The following is a 25,667-nucleotide window of genomic DNA, read 5'->3' as shown; positions in this document are numbered from 1 at the left end:
TTGCGTGTGAACCCGATCGCTCCTATAATGATCTATTGGAACATTGGAAATGAGAACAGGAAAAAAAAAAAAAGATCGCCTTAGGCTTATGGAAGCGAGATTCAAACAAGTAATATTTTCAATGAGATTCTACTTTGCGCGATGAATTTGACTTTAAAGGTGATTCAATTTATATATGAGGCGATGTTTGTATACATAATAACACACACACACATACATACGTACACACATAATATGAAAAAATGTACTTTCTCTTAATGACAAATATCCTAACGGATCTCTCTGTGGCGAAAATGCAATTGGCACGCATGATTAAATACGATTTAATCCTCATTATTGAATATTTCATCAATTAATGCTAACTATTATTCAACGAGATAATTTAAATTAATTAATTGCTAGGTACATGAATAATCTATCAAGAGAAATGTACATTTCTAATGATAAATTATTGAATTTAGAGTTGAACTTTTTTGAGTGGGAGATTTTGATGAAAATTATAATTACAATAATTTAATACTTGTTATTAAAAAAATTTTTTGTGCCAATTAATCGTAAATTAAATTTATTAAAAAAGGTCTAAACTAAACTGAGAAAAAGTTACCTTCAAATTAATAAAACAATCTGTAACTGAAAGTTTTTTAGACGTATGCAACTTCCGATGCATATATTTTGTATACAATTAATAATTTATCTCGGCTATATCATGACTTGCTTAGAGCATTAAAAAATCCAAACACATTTAATTGTATTTATTTAAAGATGCAGTGTTTCCTTTGCGATTGATGAATGTTTCAAGATTATAGCAATACACGTACATAGATGATCATCGTAGATAATCATCACGGGCAATGCATCGGCAATGCTCTTAATCGTAGAAAGTTGATCGTGTCGCACGATAAAAAAGCGTTTTAACTTTTTGCAAACTTTTATTTGTATTAATCGAAAATACAACTAGATTTCTAAGATATATCGAAACATGTATTACATCCATACATATACAATATATCGATGAAATAGATATCTATTAAAGAGCGTCTGTGAATCAATTTTCAAGAGAAAGAGATAAATACAAAACTTTTTAGAAACTATAAAGTATTTAATTACTACAAAGTTAAATATAAAGTTTTATCGATTTTATTTTATTTTATTTATTTATTCACAATTACATATGCCACTAGATGTTTATGTCAAGGTTTTATTGTATTACATAAAATTACTTTGAGTTATATACATAAATCATTTAATCGAATCTGCAAGGACAAAATGTTTAATTTCTACATCACGAATATGTATTAAAATATTGTGCATTTTAGACATATCGTATTCTTCTTCACGTGAAGTCGTTTAGCAGAACTTTACACGGGACGGAGTTTTAAAGTTGTTACAAACTGTCGACACGATAATTCGATAAGACCGAAGAGAAAACTCAGCTGTTCACGCGAGCGTTACGAAGCGCTTTACGGGAAACAATATAACCTCCCTTTAATAATTATTCCGCTAATATTTCAATGGAAAATGTAACGGTAAATTCCCTTTAGATAAAGTGTAAACGCATAAAATGAATTTTCCTAAGTTAAGTTTTCCCATAAATTACTCGCACATAATAATTATCTTTTAAATATATCGTTTTTTTTAAAAACAGATTCTTATGAGAAAAATAAGAAAAATTATATATAATAAAAAAAACTTATTTATATATTTTCAATAAGAGATTGTAGTAGCAAACTTATCTCATTTCTTATCAGATAAACAGCACAAAATGTAAACGGTATACGCAAATGTTACGAATATAATAAAATCCGCGAAAGTCTTAGGGTTTAGGTCTCCTGTATGAAACAAACAAATATACTTTGGTTCCTTTTCCTATTGTGCCTTGCCACTCACGAAAAAATATGATCGTTCCAGCACAGCCCGCAACACATTCAAAATGTGTCGGGCATGTTATTCCCTGGCGACACATGTTATTCCCTAGCGTTTCTTCAATTCTAAAAAAAGATAGGTGAAAAAGGGATCACGTGGATGCTTTTTGCGCAGAAACCGCTCGCGTTTTTCTTTAGGTTGTTTCATCCTAGCCCTAGCATATTTGGCGCAGAATGAAAACGACCGAAGATCTCGAGCCAATTACGCGATCCGTCCTGACAATGAGCCAACGCCGCTCACCGGGTTTCTCACAACATTCATCGGCGTAATTTCTCTCTCACCATTGTCTAAATCGTGACAACGTGTGGAGAATAAAATTCTCTCATGACGAAGCGACGAAAAAGCGGAACATAACGGCGCGCTAGCGGAAAAATTGTGCGCAATTGTCACTTGCCATTTGCCATAATTCCGAAGAGAGCTTGATTTTTGTTATCAATGACGAAAATAGGTATCTCGTCATTGCGACGCGATCATCGTCGATTATCCGCGCTCTCGCGAGATAACGCGACGTGCGAATGACGACTAATTACAGCTAACGATCGTATACGAATGACGATAGGAAAACGTGTTTTCAAGATCCTTGTGTGTCGTGTCGTTCGCGCGAGCTAGGTACTAGAAAACGCGAATGACGCGACAGACAACATTAACATGTTTATGACATTTTTCTTCGAGAGATCGCGAGAGAAAACAAATAGAGTTCTAGTAGTGAAATATAAGAATTACGCTACAGTTGTTTTCAATTCTATCACATAATTATGAATATAGACTTATCCTTTGCTCTATTTTAATCAATTGGCATTTCTTGTTATACGTTTTGAGAAAATGCCAAAGTTAATAATAAATCGTTACATAGAAACTTTCGAAACTTTAAATTCTTCTAAAGATGTTTCGTCTGGAAAACTTTTAAATCATCTAGAAAGTTTCTTTCTCATCAAATCACATTATCTGTTCACATTTTAGATTTCCTATTTTTTTTCTTTTTGTCTTTTTTAGGTCGCTTCTGAAACTTGTCTACTGTTTGAGATACTCAATCTTCTTTGGTTCCCTATGATCAATAGTTCTCTATTTTAGCGACTCTGATTACATCGGTCTGCATTAAGTCGATAGAAATTACTACTTAGGTTATTGGATTCTACTGTTCGAGAATAGTATGGAAGTAAATTTTAATATTTTAATGACGTCGAAACATTAGACTGGCTATCCAGTCACCAAACACAAGTCCAATTAAAAATGTCCGGAGATTAATTAAGATAAAGTTGCGTGAAAAAAAGCGTACACGGTGAAACAATTAGCTCGACAGATTCTTTTAATATAGCAATCTTTATCTCGAGAGTATGCTGTAAAATTGGTGGAAAGCCTCGAAGATATCAGGCAATAATTGACACATATATGATTGACACATATATGATACAATTTATTAATACAAAAGTGTTATAGTACTGACTGAGTAGTACATATGTAATTTTTTCATTTTTTATAATAAATATTTTAAAAGTTATGTCAAACACGCTCTTAGACAGACAATAATGACCATAAACGTGCAAGCAAGCCGATGATATTCGAGATAAGAATTTTGCTTCTCCCTCGGTTGTGCACAGTGGACTTTAACAACCGTCTGCAAATTTATTTCACAGAATATAAGGAGTAAAAGGTGCAGAGGTTCCCACGGGATCGCGATTAGCTCGACGGAGGTTACGAGGAAATCGTGGTATCATGCTTTCTTATCGTTTCGTAGAGAGAATTTCAAACGAAAAGGTGCATATTTTCGTGTCGAAGCTCATTATCTGCTTACGATAAGTGTGAAGGTCGCCGATCGTGAGTTATGTCAAAAATCCGCGGCACTTAATTACCACCGTTTTTAGTGGTGGCGATCTTGAGACAGACTGGAAATGTTAAAAAAGAATTTACACTTAGTTGGAATTTGCGCGAAAAAATTATTAGAAGTAGTATTGATTTTTTTTCTCACGTAGAATAAAAAAATTTTCTGCAATTTTTATGCAAAAACTAGAAAAAAATAAATTATGACACTAATATAAAATAATACAAAAGAATATATCTACATTTTGATATTTTTAACAATGCTTATTGCTTATAAATTAATACAATTATTTAGTATCGTAAAGCTTGTAATTAGAAATTAAAATAATATTGTAATTAGAAATTAAAAAGATACACTAGTTACATTTTGATGCTGAGAAGAATATTGCATGTTACAAGAGTGTGTTTTTTTATGCTGTATTAATACAATTTTACATAAAATAAAAGACATAATTGAAATAGAAAATATATTTTTTATATTAATGTGTCAGTCGACTTTTTTAATACGATGAGAAGATGATCATGATACAATGTTGAGAAAAGAGACTTTTGGCAAAGTATTCTCGACCTCCATTCGCGTTCCTAAATATAGCCTAACATGGTTATAATTTAATGACCCTGACTACTAATGAGCACTTTTATTTTCTTTTGCAATGTGACATTCTTGTCTGATACACAACACCACTCACTTTTAAACCAACTCCAGTCTCGAACAAAAACAGAATATTCTTAAAAATTGTGCACACAAGTATTCAACATACGTTTTTTTATATCATAGTAAAAATATTTCATTATATATTTATAGATAAATATATACCATAAAAAATAATTCAATTAATAACATGACAAATGATACATTAAAAAGTACATTAAAACGAATTTTTATTTTAATAAATATGCAGATAATTTTATTTAATTTATTAATTCTGGGATTTTTTTGTAACACACAAATATTATTATAATAGCAATACAAGAATAATCACATATGTAGGCTTCAAGAATTTAATTATTTATTTTGTGCACATACAACATCGTTTTTCAATTGTCATTACATTTATTATTATAATTTTTAATTTTACAGAAACGGTATAATGTGATGTAATTGCATATTTTGTAGCAATAATATGGCATTTGAAAACAATAATATAACATGTAAAAAATTGTATTAGAGCTATAAATTTCACGCATGAATTGCACGAGTTTGATAGGTGCAAACACTTACACTGCCATGGCTATGCGCACAGTGAACATGGAGGTCAATCAACTGCAACGAGATGTAAGGTATACGTTTGCAGGGGATTGACACGTAAACCTTTCCTACACGATTGTCACGACTTTCTCGATATTAATTCGCAATGCATGAATAATCTAAACAAACAACACGTCAATGCATTTCTTACCAAAAACATATACAATTTTTATGAATACTTTCTTCAACTTTAGTTTTAATCCGTCAATATGGTCACTAATTAATATTTATTAGAATATTAATGGTCTTTTTAGTAATTAGGAAAAATTTATATATTCAATTAATAAGAAAAGTATATAATTACTTAATAAATATATAGTTTTATTTCAAGATAAAAATGTTATTTGAAACTTTGAATTAGTATTTCGAAAATTCTAGACAAGATTGTTAACATGGATATAGTTAAAGAAAAATAATTCACTTGCAATTATATATATATTTCCCAAGGCATTTATTCTGGATTTTTAAGTAATCCAGATTACTTTTCAGATCTACTTACGTACTCTGTATACATATTGATACATTGCGTTAAGTAATATATACTAATCAGCAAATATAATCTCAGTTATTCTGTGCTTGAAATTATAGCTATTTAATGATTACTCGCAAAATATAAGTATTTAATCTCTTACTACAGAATTAATTTGCAATTGCAGTTCTCTTTCTGATTCTGTGTGTTGTGAAATTCTTAATGGTTATAATAATTACCTTAAATATATGTATTATAAAAAATTTTATCAAAAATATTAATCAAAACTATTAAGAATTTTATAACACACAGAATCAGAAAGGTATTGCAAATTAATTTTGTAGTAAGAGATTAAATATACTTTGCGAGCAAGCATTAAATAGCCATAATTTCGAGCACGGAATAACTGAGATTATATTCACTGATTGGTATATATTACTTAACGTAATGTATTTATATGTACACAATATAGTACGCGGATAGACCTCAAAGGTAAACTGGATTAAAATCTAGAATTGATGCCTTGGGGAAAATATAACCGAGCGTAAGCCTGACTGCTTCCGGGTGATTAAAACAGATGATATACTTTATTTTTCTTTATTATTTTCATAATAAAGTTATTTTCATAAACATTAGTTATTTTCATAAAGGTTATTTTCATAAACATTAGTTAAATTTTAACACGGTTAAACAGGTTCTCTGTTCAATCAGTCAACTCTAATTGCTGTTTGTAAAAGCAATTCACATAGTAAACTAAAATAAATGGAAGCATAAATGCATGAGCGAGTTCCCAATTTATAAAATTTGAGAGAGATTTACTTTTTCCCATCCATTAATCTGCGGTTGTTATACAAGAAGTCTCAGAATAGACGTTGTCCAACCTTGGCATTAAGATATAATGAATTTACTTGAAACAAATAATTGCGGTTATATGTTAGATTTACCGATATACAAAGAATGTAGCACCGGATTGCTTGCTATCTTATCGTTTCAGAAAATGCGCAGATGAGATGTGGCGTGATTTCGAGACCGTTGAATCCATTTTATGAAGTTATATTTTATAATTATAACAATGTTTAATATGAATTCAATCTCCAATAATTATTCATAGAAATGCTTATCTTTGCCGATTAATAACATTTATCCATATCGTTCAACAGATAAGAAAAGACCAAATCCACAAATGCGAATTTGCATAAAGGATACAGCGCGAAATTTTCTATATAATGTTATGTTATAACTTGTCTGAAACGAGATTTAAATGTTTAACAAGAACGAGAGTCTTCATAATGGATCTCACGACTGATAACGTTATCGATCAATGTCATCTTTATAAATCACGACAGATCTTGCATCTCTCACTTTTGAATTGCAATTATCCGTAAATTCGTAATGAAAAATATTTAGATAATTAAATCTATTTTTACAAATATTTAGATAAATAAATAATAGAATCTTCAATAAATTTTCAGTAACAAAATTAATAATTAAAGAAGTTTGGCAATTTAATGACATTTATAAACATGATTCTTTATTGTATAAAATTTAATAGATTATTATTATATATTTCATTTCGCTGTTTATTGCTTTCTTATAGTAGCATAACTGTACTCACAAATACGAAACGGAATATATTCGATTCATCATAAACCATGCCTGTCTCTATTTATTTTGATGCTAGTAACATGCCGCGATCGTGCCATTAACGTAAAGAATGCCGAAATTTGCATAATACCCGCCCACGTCTTGTTAACTGGAAACAGCTCTAAACACAAGCCGCGAATGGCTTAATGTTATTTCCTTGTGTTTGCCGCAGTGACATAACATGCGTTTGTATTTGCCGATTGAGATTATTATAGCGATAGATTATCGCTACAATCGCTATAATTTTTGTCATATATGTATTTAATTTGTTTTATAAATTCAAGAAGTCTACTTCTTAATTTTAATAATCAAACAGCTAATTTTAATAATCAAACTGTGTTAAATCAAAATTTTAAAATGTAATTTTTTACCACTATCAGAAATGTATTAAGAAATATAAACGTATGAAGAAATAAAATAATGTTTGTATTTGTAATTTTGCAATAAAGAATGGAAAGAAAATATGTGATAGTTTCAAAAATAGGAAAAAAATCGAATCTTTCGAGTATCTTCTTCTCGTGTGACTCTTTCTTTTAATATGACTCCTTTTCTAATGTGACATTTTCTGAGGTGTATTGTGTTCATAAAAAATTATGATAACAAATTATGAAATTATATAAAAAAAAAGAAATTAATTATTTTATGGTTAATTAAAACGGACCATACAAATATAATTAAAATATAATTTAAAATAAAGTATAATTTACATAATTATATAATATATTTTAATAAGCAAATTTGTAAGCATATATTATGTATTTTATATAACGTATTGCCGGGTTCAAAGTCAAGATCGTCATTACATTTCTCGAGAATACGTAGAAAGGAAATGCGTGGTTAGAAACTGAAAAGATACGCATAGTCGTTTTATTTAGCACTGACTACGTGCGCAGCCATTAGTGCTTTATGGATGAGCTCTACCGAAATTTACATAACATCCACCTACATATTATTACTTGAAAGGTGATTTCAATGAGTATGCCAAAGAGATTATTTTGACGCTAAGCGATAAAATTACATAACATTATACGCACAATTTGATAAACGCGACAGAAAGTAACCTCATAAAATTTCTGTAGTCTTATATAATGCACTTTTATCCAACCACTTCAAGCGAATATAACTTTATTGTTAATCAGTATTTGATTCACTAAAATTAATTTATTCGCAAAACAAAAAAATTTTGTGCAAAAGATAAGAATAAATAGTTAAGTAAATTTTAAAAAATATTTACGCAAAGAATTATAAAACTCCTTATTATAATTTATGTATTTTATTTATTATTTTAATTTTTATTGACTTTTATTATCTCATATATTATATTATTACAGATACAAATGCTACATATTTTTGATTAAATTAGAGTAGATATATAGACTTCATTTAATCAATTTTAAAAGTTTTAATAATTGTAAATTGTATATAATAATTGCATATAGTATGTAAGATTTATATAAGTTTAAAAAACACTAAAAATAAAAAACTTATAGATCATACATATATGTAAATCATATATAGACATATATTGCTGCGGGGAAATTGAATTTTACATAGCTCATAAACGAGAAGCTTGTTATTACTAGGCCAGTCAAAGTCGAAGCTGCAATGAATCAATTATTCTGAGTATAAAGTGCATCTTTGTGTTCAATATATTTGACTTATTCTTTTAATTTTTGCCACTAACTACATATCTACAATAACATCAAATCGTTGCAAAAGGAAAGCATATTCTGTAAATAATATTCAATAGCAATTATTAATCTGTTAATAATTAATTATTTATTAATTTATTCAATCAGATCTCCTCTATTAGTAATTGAAATGCAAAATGTTAGTATATATATTTTTTATGCTTCATATATCAATTTACTTTTGTCATTAATTACTATTTCATACAATTATTCTATTTTTATTGGCCATTCACGTATCATTAACGATATAAAATATGCTAACGAGTTATTTATAAACTGCGAGAAAGGAATGTTTGACGAGAAAGTGCATTGCACGCAATTAATTAACGCAAGCGCAAGGTGGGAAATACGGAATTGCGGCACCTGTGGCGTCGTGAGAAAGTAAAGCAATCTACTTTGCAGTTGAATGTCTTCGCAATTCTGATGGTGAGATACTGCACGTGTAAAATGTTACATTAAAATTAAGTTTTTCATTAAATCATGTTTCTTTAATTCTCCCGCTCATCTGTCACAACATTGAAAAAAAGTTTCTATTTTACACTACCCCGTAGTTTTTTTTATATAAAAACTCAAGAAGTTTTTAATTTATTATTCCATTTCACTTCAATTTTAAATGATGATTATATTTGATGTTATATTATTATACAATTATATTATTTGATATTACATTATTATATAATTTCATATTTAAAATTTTTATTAAACATTTTAAAGAAAAATGAGATTATATATAAGCAGAAAATTTAAAAGACTTAACTTATTTAAATAAAAAGTTCTTTTTCGTATTTTATTTACATATTTGCTAAGACTACCCAGATAAATATTTACTATTGTACACTACCCCGTAGTTTTTTTTATATAAAAACTCAAGAAGTTTTTAATTTATTATTCCATTTCATTTCAATTTTAAATGATGATTATATTTGATGTTATATTATTATACAATTATATTATTTGATATTACATTATTATATAATTTCATATTTAAAATTTTTATTAAACATTTTAAAGAAAAATGAGATTATATATAAGCAGAAAATTTAAAAGACTTAACTTATTTAAATAAAAAGTTCTTTTTCGTATTTTATTTACATATTTGCTAAGACTACCCAGATAAATATTTATCGGAAATATTTGACGTTTACTTTGCTTAATGATATTTTGTTCGTTGAAAATTATACGCTACCGTTCTCAAAGAGACTAATTAAGAATGTTCAATTTGACAGAGTCAAATCGCTTACATAAGATGTTCTATAATAGATCAATTAATTGGTCGTTTCATTAGACCTAATGCATCCATGTGATGTGTTGCGCCAATCTCGCACGTGGAATCATATCATAATTACGCAAGAAATTTATACGAAACAGCTATCACATGCTATTCTTTATCTATCGTGATTATAATTATCAATAATTAATTAATTACGTGCATAAACTTTGCGAGAATAGGAATGCGAATGATCTTGTGCATATCTCTGTCAAGATTACCGCACATATTACAGCATATAATAGTACAGCAAAACTTTATAATTAACGCGATAATAGCGCTATATTATTACAGCAAAGATACTCAACTAGATTTATGACAATTTACTTTGAACGCGTGTAAGGATGGACATAAAATGGTTAACTATTGCGAAACCTCGAGCATTCCCATCGTCATAAATCTAACGTCGGTCCACTTTTGTCAGCTGACGGTTAACTACCAGCTGTGTTTAACGAGTCTCATTCGAGCCAACTAAGCTCTATCGCCACCCGGACGTCGTCGGTTCGCCGTCTCATGGCATTAATTCGCGTGTATGCAAATTCGTTTCGCATTGTCATGAGCGCGCAAAACGCGCAATCGCCCTCACTTACGAAAGGCATTCTTGACTAGCCGCTATTTCCGCAACCCGTGTATATCCCTATTAGGTGTTCTGCTGCGAGCAGCTGTGTACATTCAATTAAACGCATACAACTGCACAAATTTTCCCACAAGAGTAGAAAGTTTAGTTCGCCCTTTTCATGCAGTCTGTACAATATATAAAAATTGAAATATGTACAATACATATGTCGTCTATGCAGAGATCGTCTATTCAGACATCGAGTGAATGAATAACTGAGATCTAACTTATTTAATTTTATAAAATATAGATTATTTAATTTGATTATCTACCATTTTCTTCTTTTACAATATTATTTAAATATGACTGATTTGTCAGAGAGCTTCAAAAAGATTTATTTTATTTCTTAAATTTATTAGAAATACGCCAACAGACATAAGGCAGTTAAATATGTATACAATGTAGATTACTACAGTGTTATAAAAGTTAAATATTATTTCACTTCCCAATCATACATTAGATATGTAGATCGTATTCATAGTTCTCGATCGTAACTCACATGCATCTCACTCTTTGTGCTAATTCTCGCGCTTTATTAAACGGTGGATAAATGCAATATAATGGTATTCTGTCAATCTAATGCAATCGTCGTGTAATTATTTGCGGTTTAATAGGGCTAAGTTAACGGCGTTTACCTGGACACAGAGGGACAAGAGAGATATTGTAAAACGATACGTATATAATAAGATCGTAGGTGCGACTATTTATGTAAACTAATGTCACTTGACCGGCTCGAGAGAGTCTTAACTCTTAACAGGGGCTGCCTACGAACAGAGTGGTGAATTAATTATCCATGTCATGTGTAATATGTATAAGACCGCGTATATATGCGGCGTGCTCACGACGCACAACATTCAGTGCCACAAACGATATCGCGTAAAATAAGTGGGGTCCGGTCTTATGTACCAATAAGGCAGTGTTCTGGCCGGGTCAATGCTTACTAGTTTTGTATTTCGAGTCACTCCTTCGAGAACTCCTTTTGCGTTCCCGTTCCCTTGTCTTTCCTTTTTCGATGCTATAGGCTTGATTGACGTTTTTTCCAATATATATTTCATTCATATTTTTTTTAAATAAAATTTTATTTATCGGAATAATCAATTTAGCAGGAAAATTAAAAAATTTTAACTTTTTTATATGTAAAATAATTCGGATTATTTTTTCAACTCCTTCAGTTTTATTAAAGTAATATGATAAAATATATGTGCAACTTTAAAAGAGCACATATGTATATTATATATAGCTTAAAACAATTTGTCTGAAAATAAAATGAAAAATCTTTTGAAATCACAATGAAAAGATGTCAAGGCTAATATTTGTATCGTGATGAATCAAATTTCAATGCAAAAGAAAATGCTGTATCATGTTGATTAAAATTTGATGACAAAGTAGAAGATAATTTTTACAATATTATAGCTTCAATATAATTAATTAAGGATCATCAAAATATTTTTCGTGATAAATTGTTTTAGAGACGAAGAAACACTCTCATCCTAAACGAGTAAATACATAAATCACACTGAAGAATCTTATAATTCCTAAAATAAACATGTACATCTTATGTAGATTAATATTACAGACGACTCACAGAGTTTGCAGCAGCTTCTTTGATTCAAGAGTTGATAGTTGATGTCAGGCTGCATCAAGTGAGATTGTAAACCATCGAGTCTGTCACGTATCCTGGCCATATTCGCCGAGTAATATACTCACCGTGTCCCAGTTCGCGATAATGCACTTCAGATCTCTTTGCGTTTCCGACATACATTCGCTCGAGCGAAGTGGATATCGATAGTCGCGAGCGCGTAAAAGCAGAATGCCGTACATAAGATGGCAAAAATGGAGCCGGCTACAATGATGACGACGTCGAGATGAGACGATATCTCTCGAACGATTGAGAAATTGCGCGAAAGCGGAAAGGATATGTGCGAAAGCATGCCAAAAAATTTATCTCCATTTATTTCCATTCGATGAAATGTCAAAGAGAATAATTCAGATCTTCGCACAAGGAAACCTTGAACGTAGTGCTATATATAAAATTGTGAATTTCTAATTAAGAATATTATTAGTGAAAAGGATCTCTATAAATTGATATTATTTGATAATAATTATCAAAACGTCACTTGCGAATAATTTTTAGAGCAATATTTCGAATCGTGCTTTGTGTGTAAAATTTACTATTTTATTTATCCACATATATCCAATACCTATCCAATAGTAATTAAGTCTGCAGATGTGTCGGACTTTATCATACTCATAAGAGAATTTATGAAGCATGAATCTTACTTGCATTCTTCACATTTGGCATTCAATTATTAATAAAAGAGTGCTGCCTTTCCTCTTACAGCAGCTGTAAACATGAAAGGTGCAACACGTCCTACATTCTCTGGCGATTCCTTATGCACGCACACCATCACGTATCGCAATTCGTTTTCATCGACCAAGGTCGTTTTATGTTGATGTTCCTCCTTTGGAATAAAATTGCCGACAATTCATGCTTGCGGGCAAAAACGCGGTGCGGAAAGACATGCACGCGTTTAAAAGTTACGAGATTTTATTGCTTACGGCCGCGATCGATGCTTACGTAAAGGCTGAACACGCCCGTTAGCCTCTTGCCAGAAAGTCTGTACCAAAAATCGAGAGTTCTGATAATATGAAAGAGAAACATGCGTGTGTAAAAATTTGTATATATACGCAATATTTTCAAAAGTCAACTTAATGAAATGAAAAATATTGGACTTTTTTACATGACATGCATAATTTCTTTTAAATAAAAATTGCGAGTGTATTCATTATATTATCAATACAATTTAAAAGTAAATTGAAAGAGATAATAAATATTTCTTTAAGTATAAATTTTCATCATGTTCAGAATTTTGCATTTTATACATGCGATGTTATAATATTCCATGATTTAACAAATATTAAATCACTGAGAGAACAAAATAAATATAATGCATCTAATAATTATTAAATTATTGCTAGCTTTCAATTTATTTACCATTGAGTTGATTTTTTTAATAGCAAAGTTCTTGAAATAATCATTTTCAAGATGAATAATTTCAACCATCGATAATCACCGACCGCATCCTTGGCTTAAGACTATTGTCTTCAAACAATGGCGTTCCGGTAATTACGGAAAAAAATAATAAGGAGACGCGAGATCGGAAGTAGCGGGTGCGATATTTCATTGTAACGGGATATGATGTGCGCGCAGTGCAAGTGCATCCGGTGCACAGTATAATCTACGTATATATATATTTTTCAATGATATTTTTCCTTTTCAGACGCGGGATCTTCAATCAAGGTGCCACACAAGGATGAAAAGGAAAGTCCGGAGTCGACGATGCGCGTAAACGGGCATTCGGAACATAGTGCGAGGCAAGAAATGGGTAAGACCGCACTTTCCACAATAAAAACACTATCGTAACGAATTGCTTATTGAAAATGGCGACACAATTACGGAACTTTCTTTGTCGCAACAATTAGAGCACTTCTAGTTAAGCACCTTACATCTTACAATAACATCTACAACATGTGGAAGAAAAGAAAAAGAATAATTTAAAAAAGTAAAAAAAGATCTACAACATGTGGAAGAAAAGAAAAAGAATAATTAAAAAAATTAAAAAAAGATCTACATGTGGAAGAAAAGAAAAAGAATAATTTTAAAAAATTAAAAAAAAAGATATAGAATTAAAAAACAATTTTTGAATATAAGAATATAAAAATGGCTATTGTAATTATGAATTGAATAAGGTTCCCATTCTCCCTCTTTCCACGTGATTTATGTGTCGATCGATTTTCAATCGAATGACAAATTGCTTCTGGTTGAAACATATAGGTATTATATATCGAATTAGATAAAATCCTCTCGTGCATACAAGGACGCATGGCGATGAAAAAATGACGACAAATCGAGACAATGTGCATGCTCGCATACGAGTCACGTAGCGCACATTGTCTACGATACAGTGGCACTTGTTATATAAGCCATTCAAGGTGGCACGATGACGTTATTCGAAGGTGCGCCGAGAGCTCATCCTGTTCTTTCATTAATAACGATCCTCGGCGCGCGCGGCTTCTCTATGTCCGAGAAGCGCAGTTAACGGTGCCTTTTGGAATTTCACCAAATTCCTCGTCTTCTCCTTTGGCTCAATTTTCCGTAAACGGTGAATAGCTTCGCATGCCGCAGAATTACAGACATTGCTTAGTATTAGTTGCTCAAGCAAAATGCCAGTCGACTTTTCGACGGAAAATTATGAAACACACGATTGCGATTCTAAATATATTTTTGTAAAAAATCGATTTCATAAATTTAATATTGACGGTGAATAAGATAAGATAAACAAAAAACATATATTTAATTGCATTAAATTTTATAAACTAAAAATTAAAACTAATGTAATATTTTTGCAAATTTATTATAAGTTTGATTTTTAAAAGAGATTATTGTACACATAAGAAGTGATAAAAAAAAGAATTCAAAAACTCCAATAAAAATCGAAAAATCAAATAAATATTATTCATCATAAAATCATTAAATGATATGAAGCTAGATTAAGTGCCGAAAATCTGACAATAATAATTTAACATAATGCGGAAAAGTAAATGAATATTTATATAGAACCGTATAATTTATGCATAACAATTATCAATTTAGTTCGCTCTGTCAACATTACGTGCTTCATTTGAAAACAGTTAAATCAAACTGGTTACGTATCAATTACAGATTCTATCTAAAAATATCACTGATAATCGATTCTCGATTGATTATTTCAATTAATAGAAATAATTTATTTGGAGACATAGAATACAAAGTAAAATACAGCATATCAACCGGATTTATAATTAGTAATTTTTGATAATTTATCAGCAAGATAAATAATACGCAAGTTGATATTTATCAAAGGAGAATATATTAATAATATAGTTATTTGACAAATCATTATATTGATAGATGATTTAAAAAGTGTGAGATGCAGAGAAATGTGTATATCTTTTTACACTTTAAACGCGAAGTGTATACAAATGTTCTCGATATATATATAAATTTAAATCTTTTAATTAAAACCTTGTTACGTTTAAATGGTTCTATCCTATATCGAACTAGTCCATTAAAAAGATCGCTGTTACATCATTTAGCACGATTCTTGCCGACAAATTGACATGATATATTGCTAGGTGGGGCCGGGTTTTTATCGCAAAATTACACTGCATTTAGGAAAAATTGATACACAAGGACGTTACTTTTATATTTTAATAAATGTTAAAAATTTTGTAAATGTTTGGATTAATAATATAAAATATTATCCTTTAAATACATAATTAATATTTTATTAAATAATTGATTATCGTGCTTTGTTACTTATTTTTACCTTCGTAATAATATAACGCAATCATTATATAGCCTGAAAGTTTGTGAAAGCCGATAGCGCTCCGAGAAAGAGAGATACGATTAGAATGCTTGTGTGTAGCTCGTTGTAATTAAGACCGCATTGTCTTCGAAGTAATTTATTATTCAGAAAGTTTCGGAGTAATCGCGTAGCGATTAGATTTGCGGATAGATTTGCATTAACGCATCTCATTATTACAAATAATTTCTCCGCTAGAATTCAGGCGAAATATATTATATGTAACACTATATAATATAAAATAATATAACGCTATTATAATATTTCTGTTTTTTGAATTTTTTAATGAGAATTGAATTTTTAAATAACAGGGAAAAATTTTGTTTTATTTCTTTATTTCGGGATCGATCTTTCACTCAATTATAACAATCACACGATATGATATTTAATTCATTTCTTTTATTTTCGCACCTTTCTCATGCATCAATTCTTCTCAAATGCAGTATTTTACGATAAAGGCCCAAGCCGCACCTGGCAATATAGCGTATCAATTTGTCGGCAAGAATCGTGCCTATCGATGATGTAACGGCGATACTTTTAATGGACTAGTTCGATATATGATATAGAATAGAATCATTTCAAAGAATTGCGAGGGTGTGCCGTTATACGATCATCGTTTAGGATCGCGAAGGGAGAATCCGATAAAACCTAAAGTAATAGATAATTCATCCATAATCTGATATTATCTGATGTTTCAAATCTTGCTAAAATGTAAATATAACACGCAACTGTAGAAAATTTATTCAGAAGATTTTATATTAATATATTATAATACATAAAAAGAAAAGTAATATAAATATAAATATAACAAAAACTTTCATATATTTAATGAAAGAAAATAACATTTGTATAAAGTATCAGGTATGATTATGATAATGAGAAAAGAATGCCCAACTCATAAAAAACTGAGCCGTCCCAAAATAATTTCAAGTTAAAAATTATCATATTTTTTAAAAATTATTATTATAAAAAATATACGCTAAACACAAAAACTATTTCATGAAAATATAACAAACACACGTGTGTGTGTGTGTGTATGCATGTATATTTATGTGTATTATTCCTTAGTTATTATGTAAATGTGCTCCAAAAATTTATTCAAAATTCCTAAATCGTCTATAGCATATAACAATAATTATAACATATATAACAATAATTCACATAATAAAAAAAAATTAGATATTTCTCTTGAAAAATAAAAATATACACGCGGAAAAAATTAAAATCAGAGGCATAATAGACCGGTTGAAAATCTAGCGCTAATACCATCTTGCAATTAAATGACGATTGATTTCCGCCGGGTAATCCGACAAACCACTTATCACCGGGGCCAATCTCGCGCTATGTACGTACGTTCTATCCACAGTCAATGGCACGACGTAGCTCGCCGTCATCTGAATCATCTCGACTATCTAGACCGTATTGATCGCGGCCAAAGCAGCTGTAGCCGTACTCTGACAGTAACGTTGGGGCGGCCGTACGGAAAACACACGTGTTACACGCGAGTAACGGTCACGATGGAATCGAACTTGGCGTCCCTTTCGATGAACAAAGAAAATCGTTGAAATCTCGTGGACGCATCCTGATTGTACGGATCCTATATAAATGATTTCCGGTCGGTTTTTCCCAGGCGGAAGCATCTCGGCGGCGCTTTCGTCGGTTGCGAGACGCGTTGCGGAAATTCCCGCCGTCAGAAAGTTCGATGAATTCCGCTCGATTTGATCGCGATTGATCGCGGCTTTTACTTAAATGTGTGCGGAAATAAATTTAGCTCATTGACGCTAGTCACGCTCGTTTTATCCTCCCTCCTTCCCCCCCGTTTTACGCTTTTTCTCGCCCATGTGATAAGTGAAAGGTCGCGCAGTTATCAGGGTTGATTCTACTATGTTTACCACGAAAGTAACTTCGGCGTGGATGACTGGTTTCTAGAGATTATTGTTGGATATTAGTGTATATATCAATCGTGTTGCCTTTATTTTGCTTGATTAACGTGTCAAATTAATTTTTATGTTTGTAATAAGTGATGTTGCGTTTTACGATTTTCAGAGAGAGAATATTTTCTCATATTATAATATATTTTGATATAAATTATGTTGATTAATATTTTTTGAGAATCGGTAAGCAACATTACACCAGACATGGATAATTTTATCAGCGCACGCAGCTGTTACCACCCACAAAACAGTGATGTATCTCGTAAGATATTTATATTTAAAACCAATTAAGCAAACATCACATCGCATGAAGTCAATGCATAAAGTGCATAAAGTCTGCGTATAATAATTTTTATCGCGAAATTCTGCAAATAAACGCAATCGAGTATTCTCATACTTTATATTAAAAATATTAACCCTAACACATATTTCCATTAATATAATATTGTCATAAAAAAAATCGCTTCCGTATTAGTACTCCATCGATCGTAAGCAATTTTTTTTTCTGCAAAGCGTTGAAGACACAAAGAGATGATCGTATAAGTACGAGGGTAAAGAGCCTACGGTCGATTATCGTTCATCTCACCGAGTGGTTATCGCATCTTTCAGTGGGAAAAGCACTGACGCGAAGGAAGAGAGGAGTAGAAATTCCACGTTCCTTTCCTCAGGCTCTACAATAAAGATACGCGCGCCTATACATAACTTTTACAACATTTTTGCAAATATCAAGCGTTTCATAAAAAATAAAATTGCTTTGAATCATTAAATACAACTAATTTTCTACATAATTATCTTCGTTATCGTTACACTTATCAAGTACAAAAGTCATACCAATGCGCTTTTGCGCATTATTATAATAAATTATTAATATATAAACCCGTATTTTTGCATCGTAATTTTTATTTATTTAAATTAGAAGTCATTGTGTATTCAAATCAGAATCAAGAATCGATCCAAAAATTATTAACCAAAAGAAACTTTTTCATATACGTGCAGGGAAAAATGCATATATTCATAGATGTCAAGAAGGCAGTATATATTCTTTTTAGATAAAATCGTACGTGAATATAAATTTTTATTTTACTTTTAAAACACGTCTATTTACGTAAAACGTTAGTGACCAATATGTCTGCATGCCGAGTTCACGTGACACGCCTGGCATGTTCGAATTTTCGCTGTTCGCGACTACGTTTCAGTTTCGACAGTATCAGCAGTAAGAAATGACGTGCAAAATGTCTGTCTCGTCTCACGTTTACCGTATTTTTTTTCCTTTATCGCTACATCCTAACGAAAGAATAGTGCTAATTCGATGACGTAATACTTCCATGTGATAATTTAAAAACGTTTAATTGACGCTCAAATTGCCGATTAACCTTGATCGTTAGTGTTGTGAAACTGTGCTCGATCATAAATGTGTGTAAAAATTATGATTAATATTCCAATTTTTTACTTACTATCTTTTGTTCAAGTTACATTATCTATTATAAATTTATAAAAAATATATAACTTTACAATCTTAAAATTCGAAAATTTCTTCTATTTCTTGATTAAAATATATAAAAAATAATTGTATATTTAAACATTACATAGTTTCTACTTTTTACATTGAAATTGTAAATGGAAAGACAATAATTTGATAATTAAACATATTTCCAGGACGTTTCACTTTTATTTAGAACACAGTAGAATTTCTGTAACCGAACCTTCCTTCTCCGCAATTAACGTGTGTTTTATGCGTTTAGCTGTAAAATCCGTCGTTACATTCATCCTCGTATCATTTAAATTGCTCGTGAGAATCTCTGTTCACAAATCTTACCGATTTTTATTTATTTATAGATACGCAGCATACATAAGTAGGCATTATTGTCGCGAGCGAATGAGCTGTGACTTGTCGAGATTAAAAGAAGGCGCTAAGCGAACTGGATATTAATTGTTTCGAAGGAGTATCGTTGAAACTGCGGCGAAAGAGAAAGAGACATGTTGCTGGAGAGTGTATTGGTTCTGTTTGTGCTCGGTAATCAGTTCAATTGAATAACATATTAATACTCCGGGGTCATCGCGAGGGTTAATCGCAATGTCCACGCCGGACACGATGGATACCATCGACGAGGCGGAACAAGCGTGGCGTGAGTACAAAAATAATTCGTTTTTTTTTAGATACCGCCTCTTTGGACCGCGAAAAATTCATGATGGGTTCTTCAACGAAATCGCCGAAATTTGTAACAGGAATTCGGGGGAGAGCTAATAATATAATACACATAATAAATTTGATTAAAAAAATTGCCTCTCTTTCGGTATAACTTTTTAAATAGCATTATAAAAAATAATTAAAAATTATCTTTCAAAATTCATCTTTTACTTTACAAAATTTTTACGAGTTTCTATAACGTATGGAGTTGTAAATGACATTCTGACAAGTTGATTTATATTTATTATAGTAATGATTAGTTGCTGATATAAAAAAACGCGATCGCACAGATGCGATTCATAAATGATAATTTATTGAAACTTGACTTACGGATCCCACAATTTTTAATATATTTCATGAATTTCAAATGGCCAGACGACACAATGCGAGGCAGTAAATCGTGCGATAGCTATTTTTCTTATTACTAGCACTGTTTGCGGGATATGAAGTATGAAAGATCCGACCGATAGACATGCGAAATTATACGCTCGACACATGCATGCACATGAGTCGGTACCACGTGGTTCATCTGGTATCTTTGCTCGATATAACACACACCGGGAAAAGAGTTTAATTTTTATCTTGACAGAGTGCGGAAACTTGGAAACCATGACCCAGTTCGCTCTATTTCTGTATGAAGAAGTTCGTAAACACGTACATTTTTGACACGCTAGTTAAAATACGTCAAATAAATCGCGTGCTTTTCGTTTGCCGACTAAATTGCGCGAACGCCATAATTCAGGTCTATCTATGTATATGACAGTGTAAATTATGAATGTCATCGTGCTAGTCGCGCAAGGTTTGGTTAGTATATTGTTGTATGATTGATAAGAATGATATTGAAACGCGTTTAGTGCGCGATGTTAGGCTTACTTTGCGGCAATGGTAGAAAAACGTAAAAGAAATACATTCGCCACATTTGTAATAATATCATGTCTTTAAATATTTTTTTTACATTAATATTAAACAAGCGTACGAAAAAGTAAACACATAAAAAATCTACATGTACAAAAAGAAAGAAATGTTATATTAATTTTTATTTTCTTATTGTTAGTAATAAATGTACTATATGTAAGTCTTATACTTAGAAATAATAAAAGTAACAAATTACGTATTTGTAATTTTCCTGTTACAGTATAAAATTGCTATTATTCTAAAATTTGACAGAAGTCTATAATTTTTATATATTCGAGCATAATTAAAAAATTAAATCTATTTTTTATTAATATTTTGCGCCGCAGAAATAAAATTGTTTGTATTTTTTTATTTTATTGCTAACAAGTTCTGAGAAATTCTGATTCTAAGAAATATTAAAAAGGAAAGAAATTCGCCGGGGATCAACTTTACAAAGGATAAGATTGTTGGAGCCAAGTTGCCGCGTCTTTGCAACATGGTAAATAGCAATTCTCTTTTACAGATGAGATGCTGGAGTGCGAGACCGGGTCTCTTTTGGGCAGAGTGGCGGATCTCGAGAGGCAATCCTTGGCGCAGAGAGACGAGATAGTATGTCTTCGCGCCACTCTAGCGGACGCGCTAAGGCGAATTGCCCAGCTCGAAGCAAGAGAGAAGCGGGAAGATGATAGAAACGAGAGGAGAAACGAGAGAATGGTATCCTCGCCTCTAAGGAACGGCCATGTACCTCTCAGAAGTAAGTTGGCAAAGTTGCACATTGATTACAGAAGTCTGATGTTAAAATGCCTTAACTCCTCCTAATTCGCGCCCATGAATCCGCGATACGTTCCATATATATATATATGTGTGTGTGTGTGTGTGTGTATAAAATAATTCAAAATTACTCTCTTAAGCTGAATCGGTAAAAATTACTGATTAGAGCAGAAAGATTTCATTTGCTTTTCTGTCCAAATAATACTGATTTTTTATTTAAGAGAATATTTATATCAAGGTATTTCCTAGAATATTCTGTAACGAGAGAAAGGTTCAGTGAGATATATATTAAATAATATAATTAAATTTTTTAAAAATTGAGAGTATACACATGATACTTAAAATTTTATTGTAGAGTCGTAGATTAAAATATACTTATTTGTTGAAATGACTAATCTTTCACTCTGGTGATTTATTTTACTTTCTTCTTTTTGATAAAACTCTCTGTTAAAGAAGCTACTCTGATCATTGATTTTATCTTTTGCAATTTGACTCAATAATTGACAAGCATGACTAAAAGAGTATGTTTCGTTCTCAATAACGAAAGGAAAGTTGATTCGATTGATCGATGCGAGACTGATAAACAACATCGGATTAGCCGCACCTTTGCTAGTATTCGGACCACAAAGGCGCACTCTATTTATTATAATAATCGTTAAATGAATATTTCAGTTATTTTATTATTGCGCTATATATATACATAATCAAACAGTAATAAAAACCGAGTAAATCAATCATATGATATAATTTGACATGATAGTTATTACATATTAAATTTTCGTTTCCAATAAAATGTTTTAATGAATAATTGCTAATTTTAGAGATCAGATTATAAATAAAAAAAATTAAATTTATACAATAAGACTTTATTATCTCAGAACTTTCGAGAGAGTTGTCTTGGATTTTATTCCTCCAATTGTGAGAATTTTTATCTTTTTTTCACTATAAATTTTACAGTATCCTGTTTCTTGTTTACGTCAAAAATGCAGAAATAATACAATATTATCCCTTTTTCTCTCACTGATTTCTCTATAACAAGAATATATAATTAAATTTTATTTTGAAATATATTGTCGTATTTGGTTTCGCGAGATCGCAGAACGGATACATTGTACTGTTGCAAGGCGCAAATTAATACGCCGATGTAAGTGCGATTGCCGATCGTATACCTAATACATCGCAACCTAAGTCAAGCGTATATTTCTAATGGACTTGTGCACGCTGATACTTCTAAAGTTTCGATCGTTACAACAAAAATCGCGAACGCGAGGAAGCCCTGCGAGATTGTCTGGAAACGAGTCTGATGTATTGTACCTGTTGGCACGCGACGGCTTTAAGGTCACGTTCGGTTTCGCTCGGCGCAGTCGAGAAGCTCACTCACGAACGTGAATGGATTCGTAATTGTTTGTCAGTCTTCGTCATTCGTGCAGACCTTGGGAGAAGGTAAAGTGTTCGCGGAAAGTGTTCGGATTGGTAGTACTTGAATTCGTTAGCGAGATGGAAAGAGAAAACATAACATGCATTAAATGTCATCATTTGATTCGATGTGTATTTCGAATATTGTAAAAAATGATATTGAAAATAAATATTATTTGTTAATTCATCTATTGAAATACAATTTGATAGAAAGAGAATGTTTAAAAATTTTGTGTAGGGTTTGAAATATAATAAAAATGTTTGACAGGCAAGATTTGATTTCAGACTTCCAAGAGCTAGCTTAACAGAAATTTGCAAATATATAAAACATATTTGAAATTAAAAATTGTAATTCTAACAGACATAAAATACAGCAGACAAGTCATATTTACGAAGCTAACAATGAGTAATAATTTTGAAAAAATAATTTTGAAAAATTAATCTTCTCTTATGTGTATATTTGTTTAATTAATATTCATTTAAGCTCTTCAAATTGATCCAAAATTTATTCTACAAATATTTTTCAACATTTTCAATTTTAAGAAAGCTGCTTTTCTCTTTTTCTATTATACTACAAAAATGTCATAAATATTTGATTAATTTTTATGTAGGTACGCTGTAGAAAAAATATGTAATTTCGTGTGTACTTTTTTTTTATAATGCATTTATATTTATATTATATTTATATTTGACACTTTATTTTTACTTCTAAATCGAGTTTTGCTATCACAGTTGGGGTTTATGAAGAAAAAAATGTAATTGAAAACGAAACGGAAGAAATATTGTTGACGTTCATTAATTCTCTCGTGTCATTAAGGTGCCTGCTCGCGAACGTGAATAGTTTCTAATTATTCTCCGTGTTGTTTGCATTCCTGCGATCGAAAGCATGTGAATATTTCTCTAGTCTTCTGTCAGATGATCTGCAGGAAATGAAAACGAGAAGTGCTGACGTGCATAAATTATACGACGCCGACAGCACTTCTCTTGGCTCTTAGCGATTGATGAACGCAGGAAAGCTGTAATACACGCGGAAGACATTTTGAATATCGCGCACCGTTATACTGCTATTGAAACTCAATCATGCATTTTGCATTTCGCAGCCATGTTACGCATTATTTAGGCAATATTCCAAGTTAACGCGAGAGAAACGGAGTGTTAGAAAATATTGAAATCAATGTATAACGAAAATTTTCTTACATTATAAACAAATCAATATTTAGAAGAAGATCATTTTATGTTTCCTCTCCAGATCATAAAAGATCTTATGAAATATGTATAACGTAGTGCGCTTGAGAAACAGGACATTAATATGCCAGAACATGTGAGGATATATGTATAATAAAAATGTCGTTGCTTTGAAAGTTTTAAGTAAGGTATACAACAGAATATCTTTTATTTGCTTGAAATGCTCCGAATGAAAGAGAAAGATATTTTTAGGTAGTCAAAATTCGGTGCCACAAAAAGACTTGAGGCTACGTCAGACCGGCGGCCTCAGAAATTCTACTTCTTCAGGATCGTCGCAGGATGTTCGCGATGCGACATCCAGTCCGAGACGGCCTGCCAGTTATGTGCATCCTTCTCAACTTCCTCAAAGGTGTGAGAGCTCAATTAATACATTATAAATTATATTTGACCTAAAAGTCAATTCTTCCAGAGACATAAAATTAAGTTTTTTGAGCAAACAGATTAAGTTATTTTCCTTTTTATAAAGATGATTAATAAAGATTTTGTAACTTTATACATAAAGATTTTACATAGAATTTTATTAGAGTTATTATTAGACAGAATTATGAGATATATTCTCTCTGTTGTTTTTGACGGTTTTGTTTCATATTTTTGCTATATTTTGTAGGATTTAATTATTTTCTTAAAATAATTTTCTTCATTATTTTCTTAATTCTTTTAATTATTCTTTGTTTCAGGAGATCCGTCCATTATCAGTCAACGGGCTCTTTGCATTCGGATAGTCCGAGTAGTAGTAGTGTTTCTCCGGTGCCATCGCCCAGTCCTAAAGCTACACCACTGCCTGTAGCCAGGTAAGGCTATATCTAATTAACTAATCTAATTAACTCGACATAAATATATAAATTCACTGTTAAAAAAATTACATTATTACCATTTTACGTCGTAAAGTAGAAACCAAGCTAGAAATTCCGAATGCAAATATAAGTCCATTTACATAAACCACTTCTAATTTGATTGCAGCAATTTCAATTATATTAATCGTTATTATCAGTGCACTTTTATTAATTGTACGTTTTGTGTATGATCGCAATAAGTATGCGCATGTATGTCTGATGTGCTTTAAGTATCATCGCCACCAAGTAATGAACCTCTATTAATTAGTATTGATATATTTCGATGTAATTATTACGATGTTCT

General features: G+C 31.1%; 2 protein-coding genes across 11 annotated transcripts in view; one reads left to right on the top strand and one right to left on the bottom strand.

Annotated features, from left to right (window-relative positions):
• Positions 1-25,667, bottom strand: part of LOC145946224 (neuroglobin) — a 207,179-nt gene that overhangs the window by 122,349 nt on the left and 59,163 nt on the right. The window lies entirely within an intron of this gene.
• Positions 1-25,667, top strand: part of LOC145946101 (echinoderm microtubule-associated protein-like 2) — a 37,813-nt gene that overhangs the window by 552 nt on the left and 11,594 nt on the right. For 2 of the 10 annotated variants that reach the window (XM_083055578.1, XM_083055507.1), the window contains exons 1-5: positions 17,298-18,278; positions 19,853-20,142; positions 21,622-21,852; positions 24,723-24,879; positions 25,208-25,321. In XM_083055578.1, the coding sequence (XP_082911704.1) occupies positions 20,091-20,142; positions 21,622-21,852; positions 24,723-24,879; positions 25,208-25,321 (554 nt within the window). In that variant the 5' untranslated portion in view covers positions 17,298-18,278; positions 19,853-20,090. Of the gene's footprint in view, positions 1-13,958; positions 14,064-17,297; positions 18,279-18,329; positions 19,074-19,094; positions 19,430-19,852; positions 20,143-21,621; positions 21,853-24,722; positions 24,880-25,207; positions 25,322-25,667 lie in introns of those variants that run through there. The other 8 variants (XM_083055535.1, XM_083055541.1, XM_083055552.1 and 5 more) reach the window with 8 other exon arrangements.

Source organism: Prenolepis imparis, unplaced genomic scaffold, assembly GCF_030444845.1.
Source record: "Prenolepis imparis isolate NDT839.2.m4 unplaced genomic scaffold, iyPreImpa1.0 SCAF_2, whole genome shotgun sequence".
Taxonomy (NCBI): Eukaryota; Metazoa; Arthropoda; class Insecta; order Hymenoptera; family Formicidae; genus Prenolepis; species Prenolepis imparis.
Note: the sequence above shows the minus strand (reverse complement) of the source record. Positions and strands in the feature narration are given on the sequence as shown.